The sequence below is a fragment of the Pteropus medius genome, unplaced genomic scaffold (assembly GCF_902729225.1).
Source record: "Pteropus medius unplaced genomic scaffold, Ma_sr-lr_union100, whole genome shotgun sequence".
NCBI lineage: Eukaryota > Metazoa > Chordata > Mammalia > Chiroptera > Pteropodidae > Pteropus > Pteropus medius.
In genome coordinates this window covers 9,476-34,803 of record NW_024340710.1, presented here as the reverse complement: position 1 = coordinate 34,803, position 25,328 = coordinate 9,476, and the positions used below count along the sequence as shown (strand labels likewise).

At 50.1% G+C, this 25,328-nt stretch overlaps 1 pseudogene and 3 gene segments (V, D, J or C); all 4 read left to right on the top strand.

Moving 5' to 3' along the window:
• Positions 1-1,592: 1,592 nt before the first annotated feature.
• LOC120581620 (immunoglobulin heavy variable 3-11-like) lies at positions 1,593-2,407 on the top strand. The segment is given in 2 exon segments: positions 1,593-1,703; positions 1,805-2,407. Coding segments are annotated over 2 exon segments (399 nt in total).
• Positions 2,408-4,954: 2,547 nt separating this feature from the next.
• On the top strand, positions 4,955-5,461 carry LOC120581635 (Ig heavy chain V region MC101-like; annotated as a pseudogene).
• Positions 5,462-10,173: 4,712 nt separating this feature from the next.
• LOC120581617 (immunoglobulin heavy variable 1-46-like) lies at positions 10,174-10,628 on the top strand. The segment is given in 2 exon segments: positions 10,174-10,229; positions 10,312-10,628. Coding segments are annotated over 2 exon segments (363 nt in total).
• Positions 10,629-15,092: 4,464 nt separating this feature from the next.
• Positions 15,093-25,282, top strand: LOC120581608 (Ig heavy chain V region MC101-like). The segment is given in 6 exon segments: positions 15,093-15,271; positions 15,356-15,655; positions 18,712-18,719; positions 22,370-22,376; positions 24,946-24,960; positions 25,230-25,282. Coding segments are annotated over 6 exon segments (429 nt in total).
• Positions 25,283-25,328: the final 46 nt, after the last annotated feature.

Here is a 25,328-nt window from a genome sequence, read left to right as displayed (position 1 = left end):
CCAAGAAGGACCGGATCCCTAGTTACTTAGAGGCCTTCTAAGTTGTAATTACATTAAATCAGATTTTATCATTGTCGCCCATACACACACACACACACACACACACACACACGAGTTGCAGTGTATATATTAATAAATTGGTAGAGAATGTATTTTATGATAAAACATACAGGTTCACAAACAGATCAAATTCTTTTTTCCTAAAGAGATTTCTTATGCTTTTTGTATTTTTAAACACCCTTTTTTTACTTAATTAAAAATTTTTATCTTCATCATTTTTCTGTGCATTATATTCCCTACAGTTATCAAACTTTTTAATTTTTAAAAACATTTTACTATATTTATTGGGATGACATTGGTTAATAAGATTAAACAGGTGTCAGGTGTACCAGTCTATAGTGCATCATCTGAGTGTCACACGGTGTGCTCATCACCCAAGGTCTCGTCTCCCCTCACGACCGTGTCCTAGACATCCTTTACCCTTCTCTGCGACTCCAACATGCTTTCCCTCTGCTGACCACATGCTGTTGTCTGTGTCTATGGGTTTTTGTTTGCTACGATTGTTCATTGCTTGCGTTTTTACCACCTACATGAGTAAAATTACATGGATCTTGTATTTTCTGTCTGATATTGAAATATTTTATATAATAACTCACATTTAAAACACCAGTAACTGATTTCTCTGAAGCATCTTGAATAGAGAAAAAGTCACATTCTGAAGGCGGTGATGAAGTGACGTCCTTACACATAGGCCTGAGCCCCTCAGATATGATTTTGGACAAAGGCTCCAGGGTACGCAAGAAAGTCAACGATGCCTAAGTCTCCTCCATCCACCTTTGCAAGTCCACCAGAAAAAATAACAGGGTTCTCCTTGGCATGGTTGGTGTAATATGTACATTATAAATGTGCGTGCGATTCCAACTGTACACATCATCCTGGCGTGGCTGTGGCTGACAGAGCTCTACCACAGCAAGACGACTACCGTCCAAGTGCAGTTATCAGTGGACAGAGAAAGTTACAGGCACAGAGAGTGACATTCAGATGGGGCAGGCGCCTGCAATACACCTGTGACCCTGGTTCTCACACGTGCTCTCCGTTAGCACTAGAAGGCAGCAAATCCCACATGTGCTCATGCAGGACAGAGATTTGCACCTCACTGGGCACGTCCACTCTGTCCTGGAGGTGGCCCAGGGGAGCAGTGGGGTGCAGTGGGGAGCATGCAGGGCCAGACACATAATTTCACTTTTACACAAGGGAGCTCTCGACACCAGCCAGCTCTCTGTGGTCCTGTTTGGCCTTGTTCACCTCTGATGCGGGTAAATGATATCACATCACATGACTTATGTGCATGAGTAAAATGAAATAAGATGATGGTGTAAGTGATTAAGTAACACATGTCATGGTAAAAGTCATATTTCACCAAATGAACTCATTGCCACCAAGTGCCCAAACACACTGACGCCTACTCTGAGTCTCTGCCCTCTCTGTGGGTCCCCAACCACAGAGCTCCTTATACAGTCAGAGCACATGCAAATAGGGCCCCTCTGCTGATAAAAGCCAGCCCAGCCCCAAGCCTGCAGCTCTGGGACAGGAGCCCAGCCCCACGATTCCCAGGTGTCCCCATTCCAGGATCAGGTCTGAACACGCACGCCGCACCATGGCGTTTGGGCTCAGCTGGGTTTTCCTCGTCGCTGTTTTACGAGGTGACTGATGGGGAACAAGGGACACTGAGTACGTGAGTGGGTGTGAGTGAGGAACACGGACGTGTGACATTTTCCTGACCCCGACGTGTCTGTGTTCACAGGTGTCCAGTGTGAGGTGCAGCTGGTAGAGTCTGGGGGAGACGTGGTGCGGCCCGGGGGGTCTCTGCGACTCTCCTGTGTGGCCTCTGGATTCACCTTCAGTAGCTACTACATGTATTGGGTCCGCCAAGCTCCGGGGAAGGGGCTGGAGTGGGTCTCATACATTAGTAGTAGTGGCAGCAGCACAAACTACGCTGACTCCGTGAAAGGCCGATTCACCATCTCCAGAGACAACGCCAAGAACACGCTGTATCTGCAAATGAGCAGCCTGAAGCCTGAGGACACGGCCCTGTATTACTGTGCGAAGGACACAGTGAGGAGACTTCAATGTGAGCCCAGTCACAAACCTCCCTGAGGGAGACAGGAGGGGGTGCTCAGGACACCAGGGGGAGCTCCGGGTACACACAGCACAGCACACACAGACCAGCCCAGCAGCAGGTGCAGAGGGAGCTGGAGAAGGGGCTTCCTGTTGGGAGCAGCGATTTCCTCTCAAATCTCTCAGCTTCCTCCCAGGAGAATTGCTGCTTCTTCTTTGTGGCTCTAATTTTCCACATTCTCCCACACACAAGAAATGAAGAAATAACCTGTCTCTTGACGGCGTATCAGCAGGGCCTGGGGACCTTTCCTGCAGCAGCTTTCAATGTGTCCTTTCTGATTTCATGACAGAGAGACCACCTGAGGGCTTTGTGTCCTGAGGCTGGGAACTGTTTCCACACAGAGAGACACAGCACAGTGCAGGGACCTGTGTGCTGAGCTCAGGCTCTGCCCCTCACAGACACATGCTGTCCCCATGTGGGCCTCCCTTCAGACAGGACACATGGCCCACATGGGAGGACCTGTCCCTCAGGACTCTGTCTCACCGGTTCCCTGTCCTGTCTACAGCACGTTAACCTCTTTTTCCTCATTTACTCAGGTGGATGTTGAAACACCCCAACATCACCACTATCATCTACTGTCCTAGTTACACGACATCTGTTTAGTCATGTGTCTCCTGTGCTTCCGTGCCCCTCACTCTCAAGCCCTCCCCACGTACCAGTCACAGCAAAGAGGGTTAATAATTTTTGACATGGGTCTCCTCCAATGATTCTGCACTATGTCCTCGCATCACAGTCGCTCAGCTGTTGTGCCTTCAGACGCCATCACAGTCATTGCTGTAAATTCTCCCCACATCCGAGAATGCTCCTAGTAAGAGGGTAGCTGCAGGTGGTGAGGGTTCAGGTGAGGGACCCCGTGTGTTTGGACTTCTCTCTGGTTCCTGGTCGGATAGAGGATGGCGCACTATGAGCTCCCCACACACGTGGCCTCCTCTTTACCCTAAAGAGCATTTCTCTTCCCAGGCCTCATGGGATGGCCCGGCACCCCTAATACAAGCTGAACTTGTACTGATCACTCTCTCCTATAGGCCATCTTAGCTGTTTAGATCTCCTTAGAGAATCAAGCCCCTCTACTCCACTCACATTGTGTCCTGGATAACTATGGGTTTCTCTCCTTTATTAACTAGAAATGAATCCTGTTACTGGAAGAGGAATTCACAGCCTGGACCCACTAGTCTATAGAAGCCCCATCCATCACTCAGTGATACAGCCCCCCACACGCACACCCAATATGAAACCTTCAGCCTGAGCAGAAACACAGTGGGGGAGATGAACCCAGAGTTAGGGAGGGAGCGTGTACTCGCTCATGATGTGCTCAGGGTCGAATGAGGAGCTCCTGAGGGTACGACTGTGTGTCCCAGGCCATTCCCCAAGGTTCACAGTGGAGGACGAAGGATGCAGTGATTTTTTCCGTATTAAGTGGGGGCAGAATAGGGCAAGGTGCTGCAGTTGGTGTGACTGCAAAGGCTCCCTGCATTGAGTGTGTTTACGTATTTTATCGCCTTCTCTACATTATGATGTTTAACAACTTTCAAATATTTCTTGATGGGGGACTCTTCCCCTCATGATGGAACCAGTTCTTAGATGCAGCACAGGTCTTAGCCTGGCACACGCCTTTCACATGGAAACTAAGCCTCCAGGGCACCCGACTATCTCTGCCCGCACATCCCGGAACACGATACTCCTCCACCTTCGTCATCCCAGGCACAGCTGCCAGCAAATGGAGAACCACGTCCAGCTCTGAGCCCAACGAAATGATTCACGTGAGTCAGGCACAAGCTCTTCACCAGTCCTGCTCATCCTTTACCCGGGAAACCCCAAGAAAACTTGGTTCTAAGGTCCCTTCTCTCTCCCGTACAGGACTCCTGACACCCTGGTGTCTTCCAGGTGGCCCCTGGTGGCATCCAGGTCTCCAGTCTCCAGGATTCTGAGTGTGATAAACTCGGTTTTTCCCTGATTCCCTCCTGCAATAATAAAGGTTGCATGGCACTGGTCGAGGGAATGACACAGATCGATAGACCAGAATATGTGTGACCTTGGATCAGCCAAGGATTTCTTAGATGTGACACACAAGGCTTAGACTTTAAGGAAAAAGTAGGCAAATAAAAATGCTTGGTACTTGAAATATTATTTCAAAATTTAGTTAAATCTCCAAATAATATAATTAAAATATGTCGTAAAAAGTATTATATAGGATATGTAAAGACTTTATCATTTCACAAAAAAAAAAAATAAGAAAAAGCACAATATGAAGGGTCCAGCATCAGGGGTCTTCCAGCCTGATTATGGAGAGAGGCAGCTACTTAGACAAAGACAACTCACATGTGCTTCAGTGAAGGAGGGAATTGGAGAAGACTGTCTATTATTTTGGATGTAATTTATAACAAAGGTGAAAAAAGTATTATTTCCTTGAATTATGTTTATAAATAGTTGGGGTCCGTGAATATATTCAATCTGCTTGAAGTAAAAATGTGTCTGACCATCATGCTAATCACTTTCATAATTATGAGAAACACTTATAAATTTAAAAACGGTGACCTACTCTATAGTCCAGTGTTTATTCGTATACTATGAAAAGGAGGGTTTCCTTAGACCTGTTTCAATGTACCTTAGAGATCGGTTGCTCTGCCATCCCAGACTCAGACACCGTATGTATTAAAGGGAAGAGCCCCAGCTGGACCCCAGAGACACCAGGGAGCCTGACCCAGTCCCTCCCCACATATGAGGAGAAGGCTGCCCACATGCAAATTCCTCCTCCAGCCCCAAGGTAAAACCTGTCTGGGCTGTGGACGCTCACAGCTCTCTCCTCACACAGGACTCAGGTCTCTGGGGAAGCAGCGCTGTGTTTGAGAAGAAGATGAGACTGTGGGGTCTTCTCCTGTGCCTGGTGTCAGCCCCCCAAGGTGAGTGTCTCAGATGTCAGACAGGGGTCTGTGGGATTGTTGTGACAGCATGTGACTGACAGGACTGATGCTCCTTGTCCCCAGGTGTCCTGTCCCAGGTGCAGCTGCAGGAGACGGGCCCAGGACTGGTGAAGCCCTCGCAGACCCTCTCGCTCACCTGCACCGTCTCTGGGTTCTCTTTAACCAGCAATGGTGTGCACTGGACCCGCCAGGCTCCAGGAAAGGGGCTGGAGTGGGTCGGTGCTATATGGAGTAGTGGAAGCACAACTACAACCCAGCTCTTAAGTCCCGACTCAGCATCACCAGGGACACCTCCAAGAGCCAGGTTTTCTTGAAACTGAACTCCGTGACCAGCGAGGACACGGCCGTGTATTACTGTGCGAGAGACACAGTGAGGGGACCTCAGTGTGAGCCCAGACACAAACCTCCTTGAGGGAGACAGACAGGGGAGCTGCAGGGGCCGATCAGGTCACAAGGGGGCGCTCAGGGCACACAAAGCACAGAACATACAGACCAGCCCAGCAGCAGGTGCACAGGGAGGTGGGAAGGGGCATCCTGTTGGGAGCAGCGATTTCCTCAAAGTTCTCAGCGGCCCACGGGGACAAATCTGACTTTTTCAACATGGCTCTAAATTCTTTTCTACTGAAGACTAAAATGAAAACGCACCTTGTCTGTCTGTAGACGACATATCACTGGTGGCTGGGGACCTTCCTTCACCAGTTTTCTATGTGTGTGTTTTCATGTCTCAGCAGAGGGACCATCCTGAGGGCTGTCTTCTTCTCTGTGGCTGGAAAATACCTGCACAAAGAGAGACCCGGCACTGTGCAGACTCCTGTGTGCTGAGCTCAGGCTCTGTGCCCCCCAGGCACAAGCTGTCCCCACATGAGCCCTCCGTTCAGACAAGACGCATGGCCACAGGGGTAGGATCAGCCCCCAGAACTCTACGCAATGCCGTTTCTGTCCTGCCTACAACACAGGATCCTCCAGGTCTTCACTTCCTCGGATGAATTTTGAAACCCTCCCAACACGACCAGTTGTCATCTACTGTCCTAACTTAACTACGTCTGTCCTATACTGTGAGCTCCATGGGACTGGAGCCCAGCTCAATCTCCCAGCCTCCACCTAGGCCAGTCAGAGAAGAGGGATTATGTGCATATATGGCATTCACCTGTCCTTAGTTCATCTGCTATTGTTAATCTAACTTGCCTGTCCATTTGTGGACCCCCCGGGCAGGTTATAATCAGGAAGTCTAAAGGTGACCTGCTTACCCTACGTGTCATGCACACTTATGATTCAAGGTCACTCGGGAACTATTGAATGATATATCTGTCTCAGGTCGGGGCACAGCTGGTTGCTGACTCATGGGCACCACTAAGAACTCAGAAAACTTTTGACAGAGACATCTTGGTGGATGCACTTGTACAGAGCACCGTGTTGGACAACTTATCGGTGTCTGTGGTGAGATAGGGTCAGGGGACACTTTGGATGTGCTGGTCACTTCTCATGTCTCTTCTTTTCCCAACGCTCCTGTCCTAGTGAGATGGGACCACGGCACCATGCCCTCACTTAGCCTTTCCTGCCTCCTGAAAGCCCAATTTTAAATACCATCTTTGAGAATTCAAACTCCAACATGCAAAGTTTGAGGGTCCCAATTCAGTCCATAAAATTACACCTGCGAACTCCAAAATCCACGGCTCTCCCTCATGTAAAATAAACTCTAAGCCAACGTCCCCAAATGTCTTACTCATTACAGCATCAGCTTAGAGTCAAACATGCAAAGTCTCGTCTAAACATCATCTCATCAGAGACTGGTGGATCTTGACGTATGATTCATCCTGAAGTGAACGTCCTCTCAAGGTATGAACGTAGAAAAACAGACACATTTTGTGCCTCCCAAATGTGACAATGGGGCAGTCAGAGGGCAGACATACCCATCTCGAAAGGGATGAAGAGGAAAGAAAGAGAAATTGTGGGGCCGGCACTGGTCCACAACCCAGCAAAGCAATCCCGCCAGGCCTTAAGGTTGGAGATGGTCTGCTCCGGCTGGATGCCCCCACTCTGTACCCTCCCGATGGCGGTCCCACCCTGCGGACCCACTGAGGTGCTGTCTCACGCTCTGTGCCCCAAAGAGAAGTCTCGCTGCAGCTCTGCTGGGCCGTGGTCACACCTGCATGCTCCGCTAGGTGGCAGTAACACCTGAGCTTGGCTTGGAGGTCATGTCACCTGTTAAATCTAAGGCGGTGGCTGAAGACTCTGAAAGCAAGGAGTCCTCCCTGATGGTCTCGAGTCTCCTCCAAGGCCGTTCTTCCCTTTTCTTAAACAGACTGTGTCCTCACAGCCAAAGTGGCTTATGATCCTTCTCTGTAGAATCCAAGAGGCCTGACCACCTTCCTTCATTCTGCCCCACGAGTGCATCCCATTTACTTCAGAATGACAGTGTTTGTGCTGGAAGAACCACAGTTCTAATCCTGGCTGGTGCAGAGATGGCTGATGAAACTTGCTGGTCATGCCCATGAATTTTTCTATCAAATTGTTTTTCAACAACATCTTTCCTTCCTGCTTCATAAGAAACGTCACACTTCCGGCTGCATGGATGGGCTGGCACCTTTCAAGTCCCCGAGTTCTGATTAGCACTCGATGTCCACTGCCATCTCCGATCCATCAGCCTTCACACATATTTTACTGGAAGCAGCAGGAAGAACCAACCACTCTGCCCTTGCTTAGAAATCCCCGCAGCTAAATACACACTTTCACTGCTCACAGCTCTACTTTCCCCGAAACCCAAACCCACCAGCCAAGCTCTTTGACACTTCGTGACAAGGTCACGTGTCCTGCAGAACCCGGGCCATGTTTCTCATTTCCATGGACACCTCACCAGAACGGCTCCCAATGTCGACACCCCAGCCACCGCTGTCCTTATGACTGTGTTCGCTTCCCCCAGGGTGTGGGAGCTTCCTCCACGGCTCTCCCGTCCTCTCTCTGAGCTCTCTGCACAATCACCCGTAACACCCCTCACAGCAAGCTTGGAATTTTCTAGCAGGCACTTAAAAGTCTCCCACCTCCTACCCATCATCTGGTTCCAATCCACTTATACCATCTTTGGTGTTTATTCCAGCAGCACCCCAGTACCACAGTCTGTCTCATGTGCTGATCACAAAGACCAAAGACTAGGTAGCTTAGATGACAGTAATTTATTGTCTCATGTGATGGAGTGAGGAAATCAAGTTACGGGGTCCAGATACATCGATACCTGGTGAGAATCCTTCCCCACAAGCAGACAGCTGACGTCTAGGTGCAATCTCACGTGCTGCAGAAAGTGAGAGATGTGTCTCTTTTGTCCACTCTTCTCATAAGGCCACCAGGTCCAGTGGATGAGGACTCACCCTACAGTCTCATTTATCCCTGACACTTCCTAAGAACCCTTCTGCCATACAGTCCATGGTGTGCTAGGTTTCACCACATGAAAGGTGGGCGTTCAGTTAACACATAGCAAGATCCCAGGGTTAACTGTGAGAGGGTTCACTGACCAGAGGATGTTCATCACGTTCCTGGTTATGTCGGCACAGGCACAGGTTCCTGACAGCAGTGCTTACGAGACGTCCTCACGCAGAAACCAGTGCCTCTCACATGTGATCGTGGACCTCGTGTCCAGCACATCCTGGAAGCCAGGACTCTGCATCTCCTCCCGCCTGCTCTCAGCTCCCCCTGGGACAGAGCCCTCATGGGTTGGCTCATGTTTCAGAGGTGACAGTCCCTGGTGTGGGTTTGCAGTTGCATCTGCTGGGTCCACCCAGTGGCATGAATACCCTTTATAATGGGGCATCACCGGAGGTCTAACAGGTCCCTTGGCTGTAGTTCGTTCTGAATTCTAATTTCCTGGGAGAGACTTGACATTGCCCAGATGTTCAGTGATTTCATGTCCAGCGATGTCAGTCCAGGGGCCACTTACACTTGGTGAGATCGATCCCTACATCTAGTAACAGCACGAATAGAACCACTGAGAGAACTTCTGCTGTGTGTGTCTAATGTACTGAATAATAAAAGTGGACTTTGTTTCAAGCCAGATGTTCTGTATCTGCATGTATTGTCACCTGTCACCTTCAAACAGAGGGTCCTAAAGGATAGAGAATCTCCCTCAAACCCTCGAGAGCTTCTAAACTCATAGAATGCTGACTGCGTCAGGGCTCGTGTCAGCCCCAGAGAAAAGGTTCCCTCGTGGTTCACAAAGCCCTTGCTTGGGACCTCCCCGCACAGAAATTGGGGGCGAGTGAGGCCAATTCACTATATCAAGTAGTGAAGCCAAAAGCATATGCTGTCCCTGACGGAGCATCCTGAAGTCAGGGCACGGACATTTAATACCACTGTGAGGTCATGCCCTCTGAACCCAGACAGGACCCTCCCCTGCAGCATGGGGGCTGGGCTGCAGGGGCCACTCCGGACCCACCAAGCAAGTATTGTGCACGCATAGTAGGTGCAGAGGATGTGGGCAAGGGAATTCTCTGAGGGCCTGGGGCTTCCTCTTTACACAAATCATCTAAATTTACAAATAGATTGGGACTGGAGAAGCAACAATAAAGGTTCTATTCTGTCAAGATCAGTTGACAATCTTGAGAACACAATAAGAACCACCCACCAAGGGGGAGGTCTAGGGCGTCTAGACATCTGAATGTGGGGAGCTGGGGGCAGGGTGTGTTTTACTCGGTGTGACATTTAAGAGACAACTTGACGCAGGAATACGAGGTCTAATATCAGAGTCCAAATGCACCCAGTCTCCCGTGTCATTCAAGGAAGGTGCACAGTGAGGAGACGTCCTGTTCGACTCGTTCCTCAGAGGGAAAAGCTCTGTCTGCACAGAGATCAGGCCCCTGACAGGGACACATATGCACAACAAGCATTTGTACCTGGGATTCATATGCTCATTGACCAAGGTTTCTGTGTTATCAACTTCTCTCAGGTGGAGCCAAATCTTCAGCTATGAATACTCTGCCTCATGAATATGCAAATGAGCCGAGGAGCACTAGGTTAAGTAGGGACATGTCTGTGTCCTCACAGCACCCACCATCACGCCTTCCCCCACAGAGGCCCTGACAGCACCATCCTCAGCATGGACTGGAGCTGCAGCGTCCTCCTCCTGGTGGCAGTGGCCACAGGTAAGGGGATCCCCAGCCCTGGGCGGACGAGGGCATCAGGGCCAGTCAGGGCTCTACACCCACTGCTGTCTCCTCTCCACAGGTGTCCACATCCAGGTCCAGCTGGTGCAGTCTGGGGCTGAGGTGAGGAAGCCTGGGGCCTCCGTGAAGGTCTCCTGCAAGGCTTCCGGGTATACCTTCAGCAGCTACTATATGAACTGGGTGCGACAGGCACCAGGACAAGGGCTTGAGTGGATGGGACGCGTTAACCCTAATAATGGTGGCACAGACTACGCACAGAAGTTCAAGGGCAGAGTCACCATGACCTCAGAGAAGTCCACCAGCACAGCCTACATGGATCTGAGCAGTCTGAGGCCTGAGGACACGGCCACATATTACTGTGCGAGACACACAGAGTGACAGCCCACAGTCTGAGAGTGACAGAAACCCTGAGGGAGAGGGCAGCCGTGTGGGGCTCAGGAAGGAAGGGAACAGTGTCCTCTGACTTCCTCACACAGAGACAGAAACCTGAGACAATAAGTGACACTCTCACGAGCACACCCGACATTCAGGGAAAGATGTCACGAGTCCAGGTGTCCTGCAGGAAGATGAGGGACAGCGTTTCCTGACAGGTCCCTGTCATTTGTCATGGCTTCTGCAGAGGGCACAGCTGCACCTCCCTGGTCTCTGGATGAGGAGAGTTAGCTCAGGCATCATCTGGGATTATGTGTTGGTGTCAGATTTAGGGTTTGGACTGCAGATCCCCCAGCCATTCCTCCCTCGTTCCCCTGTTTCTGAAAAGGGAATGACGCTTCAATATAGGTAAGTATAAAGACTGAAGGGTGAACTCCTTCTGCCCAGTCTAACGTCCAGCACCAGGCCCATGACCTTCTGGGAGGATGGTCCCAACTCCTGGTAGCAAAGTCATGGTGACGGGTGAGCCAGGTTCTAGCACAGTCCACCTCAGTTCTCTCCTGCAGGGCTGAGCTCCTGAAGAGGCTCCTCCCCTCCGACCACAGCCCCCAGTGTTCCTGTCCCTGGGGCAGGACTGCTGTCCTCACACACGGGGAGCAGCGTGCGGAGACCCTTGATGACGTGAGACCCACGTCCCGCCTGTGTGACTTCCCTGTCCCTGCTGAATCACAGTACCACACACTCAGAGTACAGTCTACACACATTGACTCCTCACAGTCTGGAGGTCAGAGCAGGACGTCGGTCTCCGTGGACAGACATCAAGGTGTTGACAGGACGACACGTGCCCAGAGGCTTAGCGGGGGCTGTAGTCTGAACACGTGTGCTCCCCAACATCACATATTGGACAGAGCACCGTGTTGGTCACTCGTGGGAGGCTGTGGTGAGACCAACCTCAGGAATCACAGCTGCCGTGCTCGTCACTCCTGTTCTCCCACAGACCAGACCGATGTTCACTCAGATATTTGTGACACAAAGTTCTGGGAAACACTCAGAGCAGGACTGAGACAGTACCCCAAACGGGATGTCTGTTTAGAAGACAAAATTTTAAAATAACGGAAGCACATGAGCAACGGGTACTGAAGAAGTTGGGTAAAGAATAGGATGATTATAAATTATGCTCTGTCCAAACATTTAAATTCTTTTTTCTCACTTTTCTTTGTTTTATTCTCTTTCTCTGACAGTGTCAATTGGATTGTACACTTGAACGTTGTCCATATAATAAAATTGTGTACATTGAATCAACTAGCTAGACTAATTTTTGCATTTCCAATAATTGTAAATGCTGCAAAGTGTTCTCATCGTCTGTGCTCGTATTCCTTCCCTTCCTCCAGCAAAACGCTGACCTGACATATGAGTCTTTCTACCTAAAATCATTGATGGGAGGAAAGGAAACTTGGTCATGTGCCTGCATCACGCAGCCTGTGTGACTCAGAGCGATGGTTAAGGCACCTGTCACCTTCACAGTCCTGTACCAGGACATCCGGTGGGATGAGTCCAGCTTGGTATTACAATAAAAAGAAAATGACTTTCTTTTTGCACAATTATGCCAAAAATGGGTTCATCGTTTAATGTCTTTCAATGGAACAGAAGGCAAAAACAGGAATTCTGCTTTATTTAGAAGAGTATGCTGTATTATCATTGTCACTACATTCTTAAATTTTAACTGGAGACGCCTCCTATGATTCTGCACTGGGCCCTGGCATTGCACAGTCGGTCTGCTGTTGTGCCTTCAGACCCATCGCAGTCTCCCTGTAAATCTTCCCCACATCCGGGAATGCTCCCATTAAGAGAGTAGCTGCAGGTGGTGTGACCAGAGTGGTGAGGGTTCAGGTGAGGGACCCCGTGTGTTTGGACTCCTTTCTAGTTCCTGGTCAGAGAGAGGAAGGAGCACTTTGAGCTTCCCACAGACATGGCCTCCTCTTTACTCCGAAGAGCATTTCTCTGCCCAGACCTCATGCGGACTCCCAGAAGTTCTAATGCAAACTGAACAAGGATTGATCACTCTATCCTACAGGCCATCTTCACTGTTCAGATCTAATTAGGGAAGCGAGTCTCTCTACTGCACCCACATTGTGTCCCGGGTAACTATGGGTTTCTCTCCTTTATCAAATAGAAATGAATCGTGTTACTGGAAGAGGAATTCACACTCCGGACCCACTCGTCCATAGAAGCCCCACCCATCACTCAGTGATACAGGCCCCCAAACTCACACCCAATATGAAAGCTTCCGCCTGAGCTGAAACGCAGTGGGGAGATGAACCCAGAGTTGGGGAGGAAGTGGGTGCTCGCACATGATGTGCTCAGGGTCTAATGAGGAGCTCCTGAGGGGACAACTGTGTGTCCCAGGCCTGTCCCCAGTGTTCATGCTGGAGGGGAAGGACACAAGACTTTTCTTGTATGAAATGGGGACAGACTATGACAAGGTCCTGCTGTGGACCTTGTGTGTTTATGTATTTTATTACCATCTCTATATTATGTTGTTTTAACAACTTTAGAAATATTTCCGGATGGGGAGAGATTTCCCCTCATGACGTCACTAGTTCTTAGATACAGCACAGTTTCTAGCCTGGCACACGTTTTTCACATGCACACTAACCTCTCAGGGCACCTGACTATCTCTGCCCGCACATCCCGGGTCATGATCCTCCTCTGCCTTCATCATCCCAGGCCCAGCAGCCAGGCAACTGGAGAACCACCTCCAGCTCTGAGCCCAATAAAATGATTCACACGAGTCAGGCACAGCTCCTCACCACCTTCACCTCATTACCAGGAAACCGCAGTAAAGCACAGGCCCATAGTCCCTTCTCCGTTCGGTATGCATCTCCTGACACCGTGGTGTCTGCCCTGTGGCCCCTGCTGGCATCCAAGCTCCTGTCTCTAGGACCTGTGACCGTGATAAACTGTTTTGCCTGAGCCGCTCCTGTGTCTTTTTTATGGCCACATTGGACCGATATCTCTCGAAAGAAAACAAACAATTGGCACCATGAACAGGAAGGTCTAGTACTGACAGGGGGACTTAGAGACACCCCTAACAGCCTGCCTTCACTTTTGGCTGTGTGATCGGGCCCCGCCATCTGGGAAGGCTCGGTGACAAGTGGACACTTTTGTTCACAGCTTGGTGCTCTCTGTGTGGCCTCATCAGGGACTGTCAGTGCTTCCTGTCCTAAATGGGGGACAAAGGTGGTGTCCTTCTCAGGGTGTGGTGTTCTGTGGTCTGACACCTGCCCAGGGGCCCTTGTACCCCGAGCTCAGCCTCAGGCTCCCCCCTGAGCAGAGAGGAGAGAGGACAGGCTCAGCCCTGCCCTGGGACAGCTTCAAAGATCTCCGATCCATGTTGCAAATGGGGATCAGAACACGGTGGGGAGTGAGGAGGGTGGTGGGTCACGAGCACATGTATCTGAGACACCAACGAACCCGCAACGACACCCACAGGGCCCCTGCCCTCCGTCAGGATGAAGGAGGGAGAAGCCCAAGTCCTGAGAGCAGGGTGCGCGCCCTCTGGGACGGAGGCAGAGGACAGACATGGAGACAAGGTTGTCCACAGCCCGTCTGCCAACTCATTTTGTTATTTTCATTACTTCTGATGAGTTTCTGATCGTTGGCAGACACTCGTCATACAGTTACAATACTCAGGATTGTGTGGCACTGGTGGAAGGCACGACACAGATCAATTTACCAGAATATGCGGGACCTTGGATGAGCCAAGTCTCTCTTAGCTAAGACGTGGAGGGCTTGGATCTTCAAAGAACAGTATGCTCGTCTCTATCCACATAACTATTTTTTATCCTTGAACTTCTATTTCAAGAAAATTGACATTAAGCTCCACATTGCAAAATGTAATCAAAATTTATATCTTATAAGAAGTTCATATAGACTAGGTAAAGACAATTTACTACTTAACAAAAAGTAGGACAAACCACAATATAAAAAGCTCATCATCAACAATGAGGGGTTTGCAAGCCTGGTGAGGGTTTCAGGCAGTTGCATAAACCAGAGTAAATCCATCTGCGCTTAAAGGATGTGGAAGATTTGAAAGGACTGTGTTTTATTTGGGGCTATAGTTACAACAAAGTGGACATCGAAATATTATCTGACTGGAATTATGTTAACATACATTTAGGAACTGTGAATGTATCAAATCTGTTGGTGACCTGAATGTGCCTGGACATAATGCAAATCACTTCAATAATTATGACAAATATGCACAAGTTTTTTTAATGACGATCTTCTGAACCAGTCCATCATTCACTCTTATATTAGAAAGGGTTGGATTTTCTCTGACGTGTTTTAATGCATCTTTAGAGACCAGTTGCTCTCCCATCACAGGCTGAGATGCTGTAGATTTAAGAGAAGAGACCCTACTGGTCCCAGAGACGCCAGGGAGCCTGACCCAGTCCCTCCCCACTTATGAGGAGCAGGCTGCCCACATGCAAATTCCTCCTCCAGCCCCAGGGTAAAACCTGTGTGGGCTGTGGACGCTCACAGCTCTCTCCTCACACAGGGCTCAGGTCTCTGGGGAAGCAGCGCTGTGGTCGAGGTGAAGATGAGACTGTGGGGTCTTCTCCTGTGCCTGGTGACAGCCCTCCAAGGTGAGTGTCTCAGATGTCAGACAGGGGTCTGTGGGATGCCTGTGACTACATGTGACTGACAGGACTGATGCTCCTTGTCCCCAGGTGTCCTGTCTCAGGTGCAGCTGCAGGAGACGGGCCCAGGACTGATGAAGCCCTCGCAGACCCTCTCGCTCACCTGCACCGTCTCTGGGTTCTCTTTAACCAGCTATGGTGTGCACTGGACCCGCCAGGGTCCAGGAAAGGGGCTGGAGTGGGTCGGTGTTATATGGGGTAGTGGAAGCACATACTACAACCCAGCTCTTAAGTCCCGACTCAGCATCACCAGGGACACCTCCAAGAGCCAGGTTTTCTTCAAACTGAACTCCGTGACCAGCGAGGACACAGCTGTGTATTACTGTGCGAGACACACAGTGAGGGGACCTCAGTGTGAGCCCAGACACAAACCTCCCTGAGGGAGACAGGAGGGGGAGCTGCAGGGGTCGATCAGGTCTCCAGGGGGCGCTCAGGACACACAAAGCACAGAACACACAGACCAGACCAGCAGCAGGTGCACAGGGAGGTGGGAGGGGGAGTCTGGTTGAGAACAGCGATTTCCTCTCAAAGTTCACAGCTGCCCACGGGAACAACACTGACTTTTTCGACGTGGCTGTAAATTTTTCTGTTCTCCCTGCAGGCTAAATTAAAAACCTGCCCTTTGTGTTGTAGATCACATATCACTGGTGGCGGGGGACCTTCCTTCACCAGTTTTCTATGTGTCTGTTTTCATGTCTCAGCAGAGGGACCATCCTGAGGGCTGTCTTCTTCTCTGTGAACGGAAAATACCTGCACAAAGAGACCCGGCCCAGTGCAGGCTGCTGTGTGTTGAGCTCAGGCTCTCTGCTCTCACAGGAACACGCTGTCCCCACATGAGACCTCCCCTCAGATAGGACACATGGCCACAGGGGAAGGATCAGCCCCCAGGACTGTACGCAATGCCGTTTCTGTCCTGCCTACAACACAGGACCCTCCAGCTCTTCACTTACCATCCCCACAAAACCAAGTGTCATCTACTGTCCGATTTCACTAAGTCTGTCCTACGCCATGAGCTCCATGGGGCTAGAGCTCAGCTCAATCTCTACATCTCTACCCAGGCCGGTCACAGAGAAGGGATTATGTACATACGTGGCATTCACCTGTCCCCACTTCCTCTCCTATTGTCCCTCTTACACGTCTTACTGTTTGTGGACCCACCCAGGCAGGTTATATCGGGGGGTCTAAAGTGACGTGCTCACCCCACATGTCATGCACACTTATGATTCAAGGTCACACAGACACTTTTGAAGGACAGGTCCGTGTCAGGTGGGGGCACAGCTAGCTGCTGACCCATGGACACCACTAAGAACTCAGAAACCTGATGAAAGAAAATATCTTGATGGACCAACATACACAGAGCACAAGCTAAACAACTCATTGTGGCCATGTGAGCCAGGGGCCAAGGAACACGTTGGATATGCTGGTCACTTGTCATGTCTCCTTCTTTACACAAAGCTCAAGTCCTAGTGGGGTGGGACCACCACACTATGACCTCACTTAGTCTTTCAAGTTTCCTCAGTGCCCTATTTAAACACCATCACTTAGAATTCAGACTCCAAGGCATGAAATTTGAATAACCGAACTCAGTTCATAATATTCCACCAGTGGACCCCAAAATTCATGTCTTTCTCTCATGAAAAATACATTAACTCTAACCCAACTTTCCCAAATATAGTACTAGTTACAGCTCCAACTCTAAATCTTAGGTCCAAAGTCTCATCTAAGTATCATCTCATTAGTTATTGGTGGAACTTGAAATATGATTCAAAAAGAGATTAAGTCCTCTCCTCTCCGACTGTAAACCTATAAAACCTGATGACTTATGTGCTTCCAAAATATGATGGAGGGGCCGACATAGGGTGGAAACCCCACTCTACGATAATTAAAGAGGAGAGAGGGAAGGAAGGAATGGCGCCAAGCTGGCCCAAACGCTGGCGAGGCAAGTCCCATGGGATGTTAGGTTGGAGACCATCTTCTTTGTCTGGATGCCTGGACACTGTACCCGGTGGTTGCGGGTCACACCTCCCGGACACACTGAGGTGCTGTCTCACCATCTGGACTCTCTGTGACTCTGCTGGGTGGCAGTCACACCCCTGTCACTACCAGGTGGTGGACGATCCAAAGGCTTTGATTGGAGGCCGTGTCACCTGTTACACAGAGGTGATGGCCCAGGTCTGGAAATCAAAGAGTCATCCCTGATCCTCTCTGAGTCTCCTCCAAGGCCATTCATCCCTTTTCTTAAAAATACTGCATCTTCGCCGCCAGTGTGGGTTAGGATCCTGTTTTGTGAAATCCGTGAATTCTGACATCTCTCTTCATCCCACCTTCTTCTCCCCTTCATTTCAAAGAGGCATCGCTTCTGCCGGACTCATCGCACCTCCCTTCCTGGATGACGCTGAGATGGCAGATGAGACCCGCTGGTCAGGACCCAGATTGATCAATTGATTGATATTATTTTATTGAATTATTTTTTACATTTATTTTTTATTTCCCTCTGCCCCTCCCTTCTGGTAACCGCTAGTCCATTGTCCACGTCCATGAGTCTCTGTTTGTTTGTCCTCTTCATTTGTAGTTTTTAGGCTTATATCCCTCATATAAGTGATACCATTGATTTTTTTAATAAAATCATTTTTAGCATCACCTTTTCTGCCCTCTCCAGATTATAATCCACAATATTGACTTATGGATGGACTGGCCTATTTCACAATTCAAAATTCTGATGTGCACTTGATTCATACAGCTGTATTTGATCCATCACCATCCTAGCATATTTTACTAGAAGCAGCAGGAAGAACCAACCACTCCTGCCCTTAGCTTAGTAATGTCTGCAGCTAAAATACGCACTTTCATTGCTCACAGCTCTACCTTCAGCTTCACCCCAAAACATGGCCACCCATTCGCTTTGACACTTTGTGACAAGGTCACATGTACTCCAGAACCAGTGACCTGTTCTCATTTCCATGGACACCTTGTCAGAACGGCTCCCAATGTCCACACTCCAACCACCGTTGTCCCCGTGACTGTGTTCGCTTCTCCTAGAGTGTGGGAGCTTCCTCCACGGCTCTCCCGTCCTCTCTCTGAGCTCGCCACACAATCACCCGTAACACCCCTCACAGCAAGCTTGGAATTTTCTGCCAGACACTTAAAAGTCTCCCACCTCCTACCCATCACCTAGTTCCACGTCCACTTACACCTTCTTGGGTTCTCGTTCCAGCAGCACCCACATCTCAGAAACACAACCCATCTCATGTGCTCAAGGTGCCATCACAACGACCAACGACTGGGCGGCTTAAATGACAGAAACTTATTGTCTCGCATTGTGCAGACAGGAAGTTGAGGTCACTGTGCAGAGACATCGATTCCTGGAGAGAAAGCATTTCTGCGGGGAGAGAGCTGACTTCTCACTGGAATCTCATGTGCTAGAGAAAATGAGCAATATCGCTCTTTCCATTCATTTTCTTATACAGACAAACATTTAAACTTAACCTCATTTAACTCTAAAACTTCCTAAGAATTCTTCTCCCATACAATACATTGTGTGTTAGGGCTTTAAGAAATGAATGGTGAGACATAGATTTTACACATAGCAAGCTCCCAGGTTCAACTACCTGTGAGCAGGTTCATTGACCAGAAGGATGTTCATCACCTTCTTAGTTATGTCGGCACAGGCAGAGGTTCCTGACAGCAGCGCATACAAGACGTCCTCACCCAGAGACCAGTGTCTCCCAGACGTGATCGTGGACCTCGTGTCCCAGCGCATCCTGGAAGCCAGGACTCTGCGTCTCCTCCCGCTTGCTCTCCGCTCCCCCTGGGACAGAGCGCTCTCGTAGGTTGGCTTCTGTTTCAAGAATGACAGTTCCTGATCCTGCTGTGAGGTGGCACATGATCCTTTTGAGTCCAGCCAAGGAGACCGATGTTCTTTCAAAGTGGGACCTCACCTGAGGTCCAACAGGTCCCTTGCCTGTTGTGCTCTCCATATTGTAGCTTCCTGGGAGAGACGTGACTTTGTTCAGTGATTTCCTGTCTAGTGATGTCTGTGCAGGTGCCACTTACACATAGTAAGATTAGATCCCTACATCTAATAACAAGTCAAAGGTCACCTCTGAGCATACATCTGGTGTATGCATCTAATTCGCTGAATAATGGAAGTAGAGTGTGCATTGACCACATGGTGTGTATCTGCAGAGTTTCTCAGATGTGTACTTCATTAGAGGAACCTAAAGAACATAAATGATCCAGCAAGTCCCCAAGAGATTCTGGACTCAGGAGAGTGCTGTCTGTGTCATGCATCTGTCATCCCCAGGTAAAGGGCTCTCCGGGGTCACGTAAAGCCCTTGCTTGGGGACTCCCTGTAGAGTAATTGGGGCTGAGTGAGGCCAATTCTCTATATCAAGAGGTAAAGCCAAAAGCATGTAGTGTCCCGGAGGGAGCATCCTGAATCAAGGCACGGACATTTAATCCCGTCCTAGAAACACTGTGAGGTCATGCCCTCTGAGCCCAGACAGGACCCTCCCCTGCAGCATGGGGCTGTGGACGCTCACTGCTCTCTCCCCACACAGGGCTCAGGTCTCTTGGGAAGCAACTGTGGTCAAGGTGAAGATGAGAATGTGGAGCCTTCTTCTGTGCCTGGTGACAGCCCCCCAAAGTAAGTGTCTCAAATGTCAGACAAGAGACTATGGGATTCCTGTGAGAGTATGTGACTGACAGGACCTTGTCCCCACATGTCCTGTCCAAGATGCATCTTCAAGAGTCGGGCCCAGGACAGGTGAAGCCCTTGCAGACCCACTCACTCACCTGTGCTGTGTCTGGATTCTCTAACGCAGTCTGTGGACATTGCTAGAGCTGGGTCTACCAGACCCCATGGAAGGGGCCGGAAGGGGTTGGGGACATGCGCTACCGTGGGAACACTTACGACAGCCTGACCCTTACGAGACACATCTCCATCTCCAGAGACACATCCACAGACCAGTTCTCCCTGCAACTGAACTCCATGACCACTGAGGACACACTGGTGTGAGACTGTGCAAGAAGCAGTGAGGGGACATCAGTGGGGGTCCAGACACAACGCTCCCTGAGGGAGTCAGGAGGGCTGGGCTGCAGGGCACACTCAGGACAGGAGCTCTGAGGAAGTGCGAGGAGTGATCGGACTAATGAGGAGAGAGGTCAGCCTGCAATGCGCACAGAGAGAGCAGCTGGAGAGTGATGGGTGCCCTGTCCAAGTCTGCAGTTTCCTCTGTTTCCTAACATCGCGCCCCCTGAAGACGCCCTCCTCTGAGCCTGTTCTAACCTACTGGGAGAAATAATTTCCTCACAATGTTCTCAGCTGCCTCAGGGACAATTCTTGTTTCTCCTTGTGGCTCTAGTTTGAAATAGTCTTAGTAGAGACAATAAATGAAGAAGTGAACGTTCTTTTGCAGATGACACATGACTGGTGATTAGGGACCTTCTTTCACCACCTTCTGTGTGTCCTGCTTTATTTCCTGACAGACATCACCTGAGGGCTTCGTCCTCACTGTGGCTGGGAAACATTCCATACAGAGAGACACAGCACAGTCCAGGCTCCTGTGTGCTGAGCTCAGGCTCTCTGCCCCCCACAGGTACATGCTGTCCCCACATGGGCCCATCACTCAGAAAGGATTCCCCTTGGGGGAAGGAACACAGGGCACCCATCATTCCACAGTCCTGAAGCAGGATCTCTGGTGGCATGAGCCCAGTTGGAATGCTCCCATTTGGAAGGTAGCTGCAGGCGGTGTGACCAGAGTGGTGAGCGTTCAGGTGAGGGACCCCATGTGTTTGGACGTCTCTCTGGTTCCTGGTCTGTAGAGAAAGGAGCACTGTGAACTTCCCACAGATGTGGCCTCCTCTTTACCCTGAAGAGCATTTCTCTGTCCAGGCCTCATGGGGTGGCCCAGCACCACAATCCAACCAAACAAGGGTTGATCGCTCTACCTTGTGGGCCATTCACCTGTTTAGGTTTACAGAGAGAAGTGAGCCTCTCTAGTGCACCCACATTGTGTCTTTGATAAAGACAGATGGATCTTCTTTATCTAACAGAACAGAATCGTGTAGAGGGAAGAAATATTCACACCCTAGACCAGTTGTCTATAGGAATCCCCACTCAGCACTGAGGGTACAGCCCCCTGTCCCCACATCAAAGCTTCAGCCTGAGCTGAAACGCAGTGGGGGAGATGAACCCAGAGTTAGGAAGGAAGCCGGTTCTCACACATGATGTGGTCAAGGTCAATCGAGGAGCTCCTGAGGGACGACTGTGTGTCCCAGGTCTGTCCACATGGTTCACGGTGGAGGACGAAGGACACAACTCTTTTCCCACATGAAATGGGGACAGACTATGACAAGGTGCTGCTGTAGAGAAAGCATAAGGTCATCCTCTGAATTGCGTGTTTATGTATTTCATTAGCTTATTGACATTACGATGTTTTAACATCTTTATAACCCTTTCTGGATGTGGACAGACTTCTGCTCACGGGAACCCAATCCTTAGAGTCAGCACAGGGCCTGGCTTGGCACATGCCTTTCACATGCAAAGAAGCCCACCAGGGGACACCACCTCTGTCTGCCCACACACCCCAGGATGCAATATCCTCTGCCTTCAGTATTCCTGGCCCAGGTGCCAGGCAACTGGAGAAGCCCCTCCAGCTTCAAGGCCAATAAAATAATCAGCCCTAAGCTGATTGCCCACCCTGCTCGTCCTTCCCCAAGAAAAACCCAGTAAATCCCAGGTCCTAAGGTCCCCTCTGACCCCTGTCTGCTGCTTCCTGAACACTCTGGTGTCTTCCATGAGACCCTGGTGGCATCATAACCACCCGTCTCTAGGACCTGTGAGTGTGATAAACTCTATTTCCCCCGATCCCTTTCTATGCCAACTCCTGTAGCCACACCTGTCATCTTGAAGAGGAAAACTAGAGGAATTTTCTACAAAAGGCCAACAGCTCTGTGTTCTGCTTCTGTAAATATGCTCGCAGGTACACGAGCTCACTGCAGAGCTCACTTGCACTTTGCCCTACTTGCTCTTTGCTGGGCAAATGGAACTGTTTGTTCCCCAGCAGCTCCCGCTTCCTGTAACAATTTGTAACCATTGATAGCCCTTAGCAGCTCCCGCCCTTCGACCAATGTTACTACTTGCAACCATAACAATTCCAGCTGCTTTAAAACCGTCTAAGCGCAATTCAAGCAATCAGCTCATGTAAAAGGCTTGTATAGAAGGAATGTTGCAAGTCAGGAACTTTACCTGGAGCTCAGGTTGGTACCTTCAGGCACATTAGGAGAGACAGATGGGACTTTCCCCCTCCTCACTGCACTGCACAGCCCTGTCGTCCTCAGTGTGGACACATTGGGAAGGCGAACGACTATCCATAGTCACGTGGATAAGTTCTCTGGTCAAAGTTAGATGCTATAGAGAACACACCTGGTGCAGCTCCAACTATTCCTGAGTCATGGCCTTCAGGTGGGCATTAGGGGGGACCTGCAGATCGGACCCTCGGATGTGCTGTATGATCCGGGTGCCATCAATTGTGGAAACAGACTGGGCAGGACAAACTTTTGGGGAAATTCGTAGGGACGGCCATACTGGAAGTGTCCGCAAAACTTGAAGCCGCTGTCCACCATGGAAATCCATGCCATTCGGGTGTGTTTGGGTCAGCCCAGATCAGGTTATTTATGATAAATTTTGACTTAGAATACATGGGTTACAGATTTTAGCAAACATGGAGAATACCTGAGAGCAACAACTGGATTAGTGGGGACTGAAAAAAACGGAGAGAGGAGGCCAGCCATGTTTTCACAAGGAACTGACCGTTTCATGTAGCATTCTATGTTTTCAGAAGAAGCAGGTTCATTTTATCAGATATTTACAGAAGGGGTGTGGTCAAGGCCTTATGAGAAGCAGCTTCGGCGACAGATGACTTTCGTTGGAACATTCACTCGTATTTTGTTATGAAACATCCACCCTTGTAGAGAAAATGCTGAGGGCTCAGGGAGGCTGCAGACGTGTCAGGCCCCAGTGCAAGTCCGACCCCGAGAGCAGGCAGAGGGAGAGCTGATGGTGACGTTCCCGAGTCGCTCTGCCATGGGAGGAGGGTCCAGCACGTCGTCCCTCCAAAGTTTCACTCCAGGGACGTCCACGTCACCCAGTAGTGGGCCTCCCCAGTGTCCCTGCTGTTCCAATTCCAGGCTGGAGAGGCTCTCAGGTGTGTGTTCCCAGCACTAGCCAGGTGATCAGATTCGCGGAGCAGCAGCTGGGCCTGACCCATGGGGCGCCCTCTATGTGGAGGTGACAACTTCCTTAGGACCATTGCACTGTGCTGTTTTTTTGTCAGAAAATGTGGTTGTGGTTGTTATAGTGGCGGATGTAAAGGATCAAACGTACGGCTGCAAACAGTTTAGCCCCGACTCTGCTGTCCTTCACCACGAGTCGTCAGGGGGCGGAGCCTGACCTGCCTCCCTAGGCGTTGAAAGAGCCTCAGCTGAGTGTCCACTTCCCTTCTCCTCATTCTACCTTCCACAGAACAGCAGGAGAAACACGTCACACAAGTTCCCCACCGTCCATAACAAGGACCGCCTCCCTCCAGGTTCCAATAAGACATTTCCGGCTCCATCCGAGCACCCGTCACGATGGCCGTCGTCACCCACATTTCTGCGTCTGCTCAGGACGGCTGAGGTTTCCTCCACGAAGACTGAGGCTGCTCCCCGGCTCCCTCTTCCTCTCTGAGCTCCCCCCAGATCCTCCTCTAAAGACCCGTCCACAGCATGGAGGCTTCTTCTAACACGCATCTCAGCACCGTTCCAGCATCTTTGCCCAGCCCGATTCCAAAGCAGTGTTTCATTTTCACGTATCTCTTACAGCAGCACCCCATTTCTCTTTACCGAATTATAGTCCATGTGAGCTGCTATAAAAAAGTAACAGAGATGAAGCGGCTGAGAGAGACAACTGGAATTAACTTCACACAGTCCTGGGGCAGAGAATCCATGGTAAAGACAACCACAGACTCAGCATCTTGAGGTCTCGCTTCCTGGTTCACACACAGCCTTCCGTGCTCTCACTGGGGGAAGTGCTCCCAGACATTTAAGACACTGGATTTTTGAATGATTAACTGTTTCTAGTCGAACTTTTGATCTTTCTAGGGCTGTGCCCTCTGGACTCCTATCACAAGGGCAGACAGATTATGATCTCATATTTTTCTGGGGCACCTGTGTATCCAGCCCTCGGGGTGCAGCATCTTGATGTCACATAGCTAACATGTTGAAGAGAATTTACTGCTTAGCACTTAGTGCAGCTTGCTTGTCACTGTGGCTGCATGTCATAAGAAGAATAACATTTTCTCAGGTCTCTCTTTCTACAGGCTGAGCATTGGCTTTCCTCGTAGAGCCCAGACACGAGGGACACTCCAACACCCCTCAGCAGGTGCGCAGACTCACATGGCACAGATGCACTCATAGGAAGGAGACTCAGCACTGACCCGTGCGAGCCCGCGTCACACCACACGCTGCATTTCCAATTATGATGCTGAGGATGTAACATGGACATCATGTATGTGCGTGCGCTTCCAACTGTACACACCATCCTGGCGTGGCTGTGGCTGACAGAGCTCTACCACAGCAAGACGGCTACCGTACAAGTGCCGTTACCAGTGGACAAAGAAAGTTAGAGGCACAGAGAGTGACTCTCAGATGGGACAGACGCCTGCAATACACCTGTGACCCTGGTTCTCGCACGTGCTCTCCGTTAGCACTAGAAGGCAGCAAATCCCACACGCGCTCATGCAGGATGGAGAACTGCACCTCACTGGGCATGTCCACTCTGTCGTGGAGGTGGCCCAGGGGAGCAGTGGGGTGCAGTGGGGAGCGTACAGGGCCAGACAAACGAGTTCACTCATACACGTGTAAGCTCTCGACACCACCAAGCTCTTTGTGGTCCTGTATGGCCTTGTTCACCTGTGATGCAGGTAAATGATATCATGTCACATGACTTACGTGCATGAGTAAA